Consider the following 12,490-nt stretch of genomic DNA (forward strand, 5'->3'; position numbering starts at 1 on the left):
GGTCTATAGTCAAGTCTATAGTCTAGTCTATAGTCTAGTCTATAGTCTAGTCTATAGTCTAGTCTATAGTCTAGTCTATAGTCTAGTCTATAGTCTGGTCTATAGTTTAGTCTATACTCTAGTCTATAGTCTAGTCTAGTCTAGTCTATATTCTAGTCTATAGTCTAGTCTATAGTCTAGTCTATACTCTAGTCTATAGTCTAGTCTATAGTCTAGTCTATAGTCTGGTCTATAGTTTAGTCTATAGTCTAGTCTATAGTCTAGTCTACAGTCTAGTCTATAGCCTAGTCTATAGACTCCCTTTTTGTTACAATTTGCGCTTTTATGTTCAAATTAATAATTTGTTATCTCTCGTATTCAACACAACAATAGCGATATGGCAACACATTGTGGTGTATTAGCGAAACAGCTGTTTTTTGTTTACAATCATACCTGATGATAAGCGAGCACAGTTTTGCAGATTCATTTACAACAAATTACAAGAGAAATAATAAAAAAACGAGAAAACTGGTGGAAAAAATAAATTTAAATTGTAAAATTCCTCAAATAACTGATGTCAATAACGCTGGACGTAAATGCATTCCTCAATAAAGATGTCTGTACAACGGGGTGTGATGATATTATCATGGAAAAAGAAATGGAAACAAATATATTTGATGAAATTGAACATTTATTGAAATTTAATAAGGTGGGTTCAACTACAATAGAAATTAAAGTTGTTGTTTTATAATTTAATTGCTTTACAGAATTTGGAATTCGAAAATCAACATAAAAAGGAGGTGCAGGAAGAGGAGCCGCGCAAAAAGAAAGTAGAGGAACCAAAAAACAAAGATGCCATTAATTTGGATTTCCTTAATTCAACCTCTGATGATTTCTTATTGACCTCCGATAGTCAGAGTTTGTTGGGTGAGGATACTTTATTATTTACGGTGGAGCAGGATCGTTTGCAACCGGTTTCTTCTAGATTTATGGTGCCCGGCATTTACAAACGTATAGAGGGTGTGGCCTCTAGTGAAAACAAAACAGAGGTAAAGAAATCTAATGTCTTTATAAGTGAATTAGAAAAGCGCGGACGCATTATAACACAAAAAGATTTTGAACGTTTGTATATGCAAACGGAGGAAAATGAAAATCCACCTTTAAGAAGAGTTATATTACTGCAACCAATGGAAAGTGACGATGATGAGGAATTGGCCCCGAAATGCCCAGATGAAGTGGAGAATCATGTGGTACAGAAAGAAAATTCTATTAAGGACAAAATACCCAAAGAATGGGATGCATTAAATCGTTTGGCCTATGATATTTTAAAATTGACAAATCGTGATCATATCGTCATAGATCGCAAGAAAAACGAAATAGTTAGAACTCAATTTAATACTCACCAAAAGACCATCTATAGATTTTTATCACCAGAAATTTTGGGCTTAAAACCCCCAGCAGAAGGAGAAGCTAATGTCATTGACGTAGAAGAAGAAAATAAATTTCAAATGAATCAAAAATTGGTTAATAAACTAGGAAGACCGCGTAAAAGATTGCAGGAGGTTAAAGCGGTGAAAAAATCGAATAAAATAAGTAAAAAACAAGAAACAACAAATCCATCTTTGGCAGACAATAAACCAGTTACAAAAGTTAATACCCGCACCAGATCAGGACGTATAGTAAAGACTGTTAATAGCACACAAGATCAAACAAATCTAATACTACCACCTCCCTCGCCGCAAGAAGCCATAACAAATTTATTAAATGAACTAAAAGACTCTGACTATCAATGCAGTAAATTGAAAACTGCACCAGCCCCCAAAGATGAAACAGTCCCACCATTGGAATCCTCTACAGAAGTACAACAATCACCCAAAAGAAAAATACCACCAGAAGCCATTTGTCCTACTTGTAAGAAAATCTTTTTGGGCAAAAGATTACAAAGACATTTTGCCCAACATCCCGAACATATGCAAATAACCAACAATACCACAACTCCAGCACAAACCACTAATAATTCCGAATTTACTCAACCCGTAGAAGAAATGTCACTCTTTCGTTTCTTGATCTCAAAACTACAAAAATCCCAAACACTCAATGAAGACCAAAAGGCTGATCTTTTTCTCAATGAACTCAACGATCTGGTGGAACAATTGCAACTAAGAAGTTCTCGTTTAATACGCAATACATCAGGTTTACATTTTGTTAATCAGCGTTGCTCCAAGCTCTTGGGCATACCAGAAGGACAATATGCATTAGATCTAACTGCCATAGAAGCACCACTCGATCCAGAACTTACCAATCAGTATGATAACTCACACTCCCAGACGCATCATCTCTCACAACCCACTAACATAAGCACTCGCAGCCTGGACTACACTAATCTCTCCATAACACTCGATGATACTCTTACCGATGAGGCAGCTCAAAAATTAAATTTATCCGCTGGCGGCAAACTGCTGCCACCTTCAGAGGAGAGTCTCCTGAGGGCAGTAGACGATTTGGTACAGACTGATATAAATAAAATCCATGCGTCTTCCATGCTACAACAGCAACCTATAGCCAGTACCAGCTGCCTGTCAGCATCATCAAATACCACTTCAGTGGTAGCCAAACTCTTGCCTCCCCACATCGATCATGCCAGTGATAATGCTGTCGAGGCGGTGCATATGAAAGAGACCACAACAACGGTTAATGCCTCGGATACGCCTTTACTGGATTTATCGGTGGACTTTTTTCAATTTAATAATTAAATTGTGGAGACCATGATGCTGAATTTTAACAAACATTTAAAAAACTAACATTTTTGTACAGTTTATAAATTAAGTATTACGTAGAAAGTTTAATAAATGCCGAAAGTAAAATGCTTTTATTAACAAATCAAGCTGAATTAAAGAGGGTTTAATATGCTGAATTTATGAATACTTATGTAACAATAGAAGGATTAGTAAATTAACTTCTCTTTCAAATATAAGCTGTAAAAAAATCTGTCAGAAATTTTGAATGTTACTTTTGTACTCAAATCGAAAATGAAATTTTAATTTATTGTAGCATAAATATGTTCAAATTAAATCGGTTTAACAAAAAGCCTGTTAAATAGTTTAAAAATCGTACGAAAATTTTGCATCAAGCTTTTGAATTGTTTTTATATAGTACTTCTTAAAATGTTCCTAAATTTTGCAAACATTATTTTATTATTATTAAATAGATATTTTTTATATTTTATGTCTGCAACAATAACAAATCATCCATCCCTAGAGAAATTATACATCACCACACCAGAAAACATTTCACGCAATAAAATGATTTCTTGATAAATTACATAGTGACAGACGATGGATCACATTCCGTCAAAACGTACGCCAAAGGTCAAAAATGTCTCAGGCATTAAGACATCGCTCTCTATTCATCAAAAAGATAAGGGAAAATTGTATTGTTAATGAATTAAGTACTTAACACTACGTCTGTTATTAGTTAAATATGATAGCAAGGTAGATAGATAGATAGATAGATAGATAGATAGATAGATAGATAGATAGATAGATAGATAGATAGATAGATAGATAGATAGATAGATAGATAGATAGATAGATAGATAGATAGATAGATAGATAGATAGATAGATAGATAGATAGATAGATAGATAGATGATAGATAGATAGATAGATAGATAGATAGATAGATAGATAGATAGATAGATAGATAGATAGATAGATAGATAGATAGATAGATAGATAGATAGATAGATAGATAGATAGAAACACTCTTCCCACTTGACAAAGACAAGAAGAGTAGAGAAGAAGCATTACAACAACCAAATGGTTTCTACCCTCTAAGTGAAGAGAAACTAAAAATAGCAGCAAAAAAGCTAAAAGTTGGGAAATGTCCCGGTCCAGATGGCATTCCAAATATAGTTTTAAAATTAGTAAGCGAAACCTGGCCTGATTTGTTACTACGCACGTTTAACTTATGCCTAGCAACAGGAAAATTCCCCGCGAAGTGGAAAATACAGAAACTTGTTCTCCTGCGAAAAGGAGACAAAGCATTAAACGAACCAAGCTCATACAGACCTTTATGCATGCTTGATTCACTAGGAAAACTATTTGAGAGCTTAATACTCAAAAACTTACAAAACGTATAGATGAACTTGGCGGCCTATCACGTAATCAGTATGGCTTCAGAAAGGGAAGATGTACTGTTGATGCCATTAATGACGTTGTAAAAACAGCGATGGAATCTAAATTCGCAAAAGGTTTCTGTGCTATAATAACCTTAGATGTTAAAAATGCCTTTAACACGGCCAAATGGAGAGTGATATTAGAAGCTCTCAAACACAAAGGGGTACATGATTATATGCACACAATAATAGCGGACTACTTGGATAACAGAATCCTACTGTATGATACAGATGATGGACAAAAAACCTACCAAATAACAGCCGGTGTTCCACAGGGGTCAGTACTGGGCCCTTTCTTGTGGAATGCCATGTATGACGGCCTGTTAAATATGAAATTACAAAATGGCGCCAAACTTATAGGATATGCAGATGATATTGCGTTGGTCGTATCACAGCCTACAGCTGAACTCATAGAAATAGTCACGAATGATAGTCTAAACCGGTGTAATACGTGGTTGACAAAAGCCGGACTACAGTTAGCAGCAACAAAGACAGAAGCTATACTTGTTACAGTAAGGAGGAGTTTCGTTACCCCGAGGATCAGGCTGCAAGAAAATAATATAGTTTTTAAACGTAACCTATGTTACCTTGGTATACAGTTAGATGACAAGTTATCCTTTAAACAACACATCACTAATGTTAGAAACAAAACTATAAAAACCGCAGCTTCACTGGCCAGAATAATGCCAAACCGTGGTGGCCCAAAGCCATACACAAGAAAACTAATAAATAGTGTCGTCCATTCACAAATTCTGTATGCAGCCCCAACATTTGCAACAGTGATGGACAAAAACTGTAGAGTAAGAGAGCTACAAAAACCACAAAGAATCAGCGCGCTAAGAATTATTTCGGCATATCGCACAGTACCAACATCAGCAGCTCTGGTGATTGCTGGGCTCTTACCTATCGACCATCAAATAATAGAAAAAGATGAAATATACAAGGAGTTAAACATAATTCAATCCAGCGACATGAACCAAGCAGAAAAACGAAAACGAGAAGTGGAGATAAAAAATAACGCTAGAACACGAATGCTGAATATGTGGCAGCAAAGATGGTCACATGAGACAACGGGAAGATATACCTATAATCTGATACCAAACATCAAAGAATGGATCGAAAGATCTCATGGAAATGTTAGTTATTACATGACCCAATTCTTGACAAACCATGGAGCCTTCAACCAGTATTTATACAGGTTTAATTTGAGAAGCAGTGCCAGTTGTGAGGCATGTGGAGCATATGAAGAAACGTCAAAACATGTACTATTTGAATGCCCAAAGTGGATAAATGAAAGAAGGGCATTAAGCTCTAAGTTATGTGAGATGATTTCAGCAGATAATATAATAAGAATTATGCTGAAATCGAAGCAAGAGTGGAATCATTGTGAAAACTATATTAATGCAGTTATCAAGAAAAGATGCTTGAGAGTTCCGAACCTCCCACGATAGGAGGATGTAGGAATGAAAAAGAAAAAAACTAAAGAAGAAAATAAACTTAAACCACCCACCCTGATGAAATGATGACGCGGTGCCGGGGTGGATTGGAGATGTCGTGGGGCCACTAGATGATAGGTTACTATCACTACGTCCAAAAAAAAAAAAAAAAAAAAAAAAAGATAGATAGATAGATAGGTAGATAGATAGATAGATATATAGATAGATAGATAGATAGATAGATAGATAGATAGATAGATAGATAGATAGATAGATAGATAGATAGATAGATAGATAGATAGATAGATAGATAGATAGATAGATAGATAGATAGATAGATAGATAGATAGACAGATAGATAGATAGATAGATAGATAGATAGATAGATAGATAGATAGATAGATAGATAGATAGATAGATAGATAGATAGATAACACATTTCCATTGCTATACTGTTATGACGCAAGACATGGGCGTTAAAGTAATTTGTTGAAAAGGACCCTACCCGCTGACAATTACAGACCGATCATTTCATTGTAGCTATAAAACCTGATTATGTCGAATATCGTTGCATTGCTGTCATTTTGAATCAAGTTATTAGCATTTTATGAGGGGCCTATGTCAATAAGGGATCGATTGTTTGCCCGAATGGAGGCTTGGTTTAGAAGCTAGCGCGCTATACAATTTTTCATATAAAGGTCAATTCTTTTTTTTAATTTTAAAAGATTTTAAATTATTTCATGATTAAAAGAAGCTTCCAAACGATACAGAGGCGAACAATATATAGGTTTCTTGCAATAAATTTGATTTACAGAAATTTGATTATTTTCCCAATAATAATTAGGAAACTTGAGTGGATTTAAAAATTTTCAAATAAGACAATATGTTTCCGTACTGGTCAGGTGTACAGATTTTTGCAGTAATTCGTTCCACACTATGTTTATTGATTTGGTTATTGATTGTATATCTTTTTGTTTATTTACGCACATACAAAAGGTTCAGCATAAATATTATGGACTGCTTTAATTGACAAAAGTGCATAATGCTTCATATTCATACTATTTATAACAAATTTCATTCCATTTATGTATTATTTTTTGAGCAGATTGTTTTAGATTGTTTAAAAATTTAAAAAAATTACAAATTTTCCTTACATTTTGAATATATTTTTCTTAATAAAGAATAATTATTTGTTTCATAAAATAATTTAATCTTCTCATATTGTCTGACTGATAGATAAATTTCCATATTTATTTCATTTAACCTCATCTGTTATAAAGTTTATCAGTAGACAACATGATAGACAGACGTCGTACTTCGTATTACCCAGAATCATAAACTATATAATAAAATCTCTCCTGGGCATTTCGTGTGTTATCAAAGGAATATAATTGATAAAATTATTTTATAACCTATAACTTTTTTTAGTTCAGGGTTAAATTAATTGACACTCTAAAAATAATAAACAAACTTGTTTGGCTTAAGTGCCTACGATTATTTAAACATTTCTATAGTAAAACCCCTTTCCAGCACATTAATGAGCCTGCACGTGATTGAAACCATAAAAACCATCCATAAAAATATAATAATAATAGCAATCATCATACTATCATCACCAACAACAACAAAAAACAAAACAAAAAGGTGCCGAAAGTACTATATATTGTAGAATAAACAAAGTTTATGTACGCACACACAGCCAATTTATAATAATATAATAAACTCTGGACAGGAATAGACGAAGTTAGACGTTTTGTATAAATGCTTAGTGTTACGAACACTTAAGTGAAAGTGTAAACATTGTTTACAAAAGTCATTTGGATTAATGTTTTTAACAAAAAAGGACAACCTGTAGGACTTTTAATTTACACATACACGCAGCAAGGCAATTTTATTTACTTGCAGGATACAAATATTTTAAAGACACGAAGACATACTCATCATACTCATAAATCATGTTATATGTAGATGAATTACCTTTCATATGCTAATCCATGAAAGTGTGGTTATTAAAAAAAAGACCAACCCAGTTTAATTACAACAAATATGAGATAAGAACGAGCGAGTTTCGGGGCGGTAGTAGCAGAATATGAGGATTACTACACGCTTTATTAACGGAATCTTTGATTTCAAGGAGTTTATGAAACATTTGTCTTGTTATTTCGAGCAGTTAGAATTCTAGTCTGTCAGACCGGAAGACGTGGGTTCGACTCAGACCAGAGGCTGTACGAAAGAGCAGACAACACTAACTAACTAACTAACTAACTAACTAACTAACTAACTAACTAACTAACTAACTAACTAACTAACTAACTAACTAACTAACTAACTACTAACTAACTAACTAACTAACTAACTAACTACTAACTAACTAACTAACTAACTAACTAACTAACTAACTAACTAACTAACTAACTAACTAACTAACTAACTAACTAACTAACTAACTAACTAACTAACTAACTAACTACTAACTAACTAACTAACTAACTAACTAACTAACTAACTAACTAACTAACTAACTAACTAACTAACTACTAACTAACTAACTAACTAACTACTAACTACTAACTAACTAACTAACTAACTAACTAACTAACTAACTAACTAACTAACTAACTAACTAACTAACTAACTAACTAACTAACTAACTAACTAACTAACTAACTAACTACTACTAACTACTACTAACTAACTAACTAACTAACTAACTAACTAACTAACTAACTAACTAACTAACTAACTAACTACTAACTAACTAACTAACTAACTAACTACTAACTAACTAACTAACTAACTAACTAACTAACTAACTAACTAACTAACTAACTAACTAACTAACTAACTAACTAACTAACTACTAACTAACTAACTAACTAACTAACTAACTAACTAACTAACTAACTAACTAACTAACTAACTAACTAACTAACTAACTAACTAACTACTAACTAACTAACTAACTAACTAACTAACTAACTAACTAACTAACTAACTAACTAACTAACTAACTAACTAACTAACTAACTAACTAACTAACTAACTAACTAACTAACTACTAACTAACTAACTAACTAACTAACTAACTAACTAACTAACTAACTAACTAACTAACTAACTAACTAACTAACTAACTAACTAACTAACTAACTAACTAACTAACTAACTAACTAACTAACTAACTAACTAACTAACTAACTAACTAACTAACTAACTAACTAACTAACTAACTAACTAACTAACTAACTAACTACTACTAACTAACTAACTAACTAACTAACTAACTAACTAACTAACTAACTAACTAACTAACTAACTAACTAACTAACTAACTAACTAACTAACTAACTAACTAACTAACTAACTAACTAACTAACTAACTACTAACTAACTAACTAACTAACTAACTAACTAACTAACTAACTAACTAACTACTAACTAACTAACTAACTAACTAACTAACTAACTACTAACTAACTAACTAACTAACTAACTAACTAACTAACTAACTACTAACTAACTAACTAACTAACTAACTAACTAACTAACTAACTAACTAACTACTACTAACTAACTAACTAACTAACTAACTAACTAACTAACTACTACTAACTACTAACTAACTACTACTAACTAACTAACTAACTAACTAACTAACTAACTAACTAACTAACTAACTAACTAACTAACTAACTAACTCTAACTAAACTAACTAACTAACTAACTAACTAACTAACTAACTACTAACTAACTAACTAACTAACTAACTACTAACTAACTAACTAACTAACTAACTAACTAACTAACTAACTAACTAACTAACTAACTACTAACTAACTAAAACTAACTAACTAACTAACTAACTAACTAACTAACTAACTAACTAACTAACTAATAACTAACTACTAACTAACTAACTAACTAACTAACTAACTAACTAACTAACTAACTAACTAACTAACTAACTAACTACTAACTAACTAACTACTACTAACTAACTAACTAACTAACTAACTAACTAACTAACTAACTACTAACTAACTAACTAACGAACTAACTAACTAACTAACTAACTAACTAACCTAACTAACTAACTAACTAACTAACTAACTAACTAACTAACTAACTAACTACTAACTAACTAACTAACTACTACTAACTAACTAACTACACTAACTAACTAACTAACTAACTAACTAACTAACTAACTAACTAACTAAACTAACTAACTAACTAACTAACTAACTAACTAACTAACTAACGACTAACACTAACTAACTAAAAAACTAACTAACTAACTAACTAACTAACTAACTAACTAACTAACTAACTAACTAACTAACTAACTAACTAACTAACTACTAACTAACTAACTAACTAACTAACTAACTAACTAACTAACTAACTAACTAACTAACTAACTACTAACTAACTAACTACTAACTAACTAACTAACTAACTAACTAACTAACTAACTAACTAACTAACTAATAACTAACTAACTAACCAACTAACTAACTAACTAACTAACTAACTAACTAACTAACTAACTAACTAACTAACTAACTAACTAACTAACTAACTAACTAACTAACTAACTAACTAACTAACTAACTAACTAACTAACTAACTAACTAACTAACTAACTAACTAACTAACTAACTAACTAACTAACTAACTAACTAACTAACTAACTAACTAACTAAACTAACTAACTAACTAACTAACTAACTAACTACTAACTAACTAACTAACTAACTAACTAACTAACTAACTAACTAACTAACTACTAACTACTGACTAAAAAACTAACTAACTAAAAAACTAACTAACTAAATAAAAAACTAACTAACTACTAACTAACTAACTAATTAACTAACTAACTAACTAACTAACTAACTAACTAACTAACTAACTAACTAACTAACTAACTAACTACTAACTAACTAACTAACTAACTAACTAACTAACTAACTAACTAACTAACTAACTAACTAACTAAACTAACTACTACTAACTAACCTAACTACACTACTAACTAACTAACTAACTAACTAAAAAACTAACTAACTACTAACTACTAACTAACTAACTAACTAACTAACTAACTAACTAACTACTAACTAACTAACTAACTAACTAACTAACTAACTAACTAACTAACTAACTAACTACTAACTAACTAACTAACTAACTAACTACTAACTAAAACTAACTAAGTAAAAATAACTAACTAACTAACTAACTACTAACTAACTAACTACTAACTAACTAACTAACTAACTAACTACTAACTAACTACTACCTAACAACTAACTAACTAACTAACTAACTAACTAACTAACTAACTAACTAACTAACTAACTAACTAACTAACTACTAACTACTAACTAACTAACTAACTAACTACTAACTAACCAACTAACTACTAACTACCAACTAACTAACTAACTAACTACTAACTAAACTAACTAACTACTAACTAACCTAACTAACTAACTAACTAACTAACTAACTAACTAACTAACTAACTAACTACTAACTACTAACCTAACTAACTACTAACTAACTAACTAACTAACTACTAACTAACTAACTAACTAACTAACTAACTAACTAACTAACTAACTACTAACTAACTAACTAACTACTAACTAACTAACTAACTAACTAACTAAACTAACTAACTAAGAAACTAACTAACTAAATAACTAACTAACTAACAAACTAACTAACAAACTAACTAACTAACCTAACTAACTAACTAACTAACTAACTACTAACTAACTAACTAACTAACTACTAACTAACTAACTAACTACTAACTAACTAACTAAACTAACTAACTAACTAACTAACTAACTAACTAACTAACTAACTACTAACTAACTAACTAACTAACTAACTAACTAACTAACTAACTAACTAACTAACTACTAACTACTAACTAACTAACTAACACTAACTAACAACTAACTAACGAGAAACTGTAACATCTTACAAATTTTATTAGATATCTAAACTCGGATTTCACTCGGAACGCCCCCAGATTAGATCGTCCGGACTCATGATTTGTTTTACAGTATAAAGACACGTAGAGGAGAAAACCATTGAGGCGCTCCGTAAATAGATATCAGTTTTTTTATCCGACCCTAGTTTTGCTGAAATTCTAATACATATTATGTATAAGGTGAGTATGCCGAAGGTGAAGGCGAAAATTTGTCTTCGAGCGCCCCATATCAGTATCTAGCAAATTTCTAACTGAAAAGTGGATGGTGATGAAAAATACACAAAGGAGTCAGCGATCTTTGCGGCAAACTATTAATGTAGACTGAGATCATGTCATCCTAAAGGGCATGATATAATTTTTACATCTCGAGATGTTGACGGAATCTCTGCCGAGATCTTGAAGATCGACTAACATACAAGTAATGATATAATATGGCCAATTATTTGAACAATTTGGGAGTTCGAAAATTTGGATAGTGTACTGAAAAATTGTGACCATAACATGGCATGGCCGATATGACATATATGCTATCTAACTCGCATTTCCATTTTGGCATTATCTAACTGTCTCAAACATAATCCTCCAACCAACATTACCCACCTTACACACTGTAGCCTATAGATTCTAATAATGATAACCAATGTTTTCACCTACATTTATGATTACACCGCCGTCTAGAGAGTTCAAAAGAAAAAAAAAACATTATATATAATTTGCCTTTATTTACCAATACAATAATAAACAAATTACCGGAAATTAAACATGCAATAAATTGAAATTGAGAACTAAACGACTGGCACACGACTCGACTCGATTCATACCTACGACCGAGGCATAAATTTGACAACACTTTCAAACAGTTGCACAGTTTTTATTTTAACGTTAAAC

The 12,490-nt window shown here is 31.6% G+C and overlaps 1 protein-coding gene across 1 annotated transcript; it reads left to right on the forward strand.

The window, feature by feature from the left end:
• The first annotated feature begins 440 nt into the window (after positions 1-440).
• On the forward strand, positions 441-2,869 carry LOC119605851. The gene is made up of 2 exons (XM_037959175.1): positions 441-688; positions 747-2,869. Exons 1-2 carry the CDS (start codon positions 554-556, stop codon positions 2,730-2,732), a joined length of 2,121 nt encoding a protein of 706 aa, XP_037815103.1. The 5' UTR covers positions 441-553; the 3' UTR covers positions 2,733-2,869.
• The last annotated feature ends 9,621 nt before the right edge of the window (positions 2,870-12,490 follow it).

This window comes from Lucilia sericata, unplaced genomic scaffold (genome assembly GCF_015586225.1).
Source record: "Lucilia sericata isolate MDLA Ls3-8-SP2 unplaced genomic scaffold, ASM1558622v1 Contig000526F_arrow, whole genome shotgun sequence".
Taxonomy (NCBI): domain Eukaryota; kingdom Metazoa; phylum Arthropoda; class Insecta; order Diptera; family Calliphoridae; genus Lucilia; species Lucilia sericata.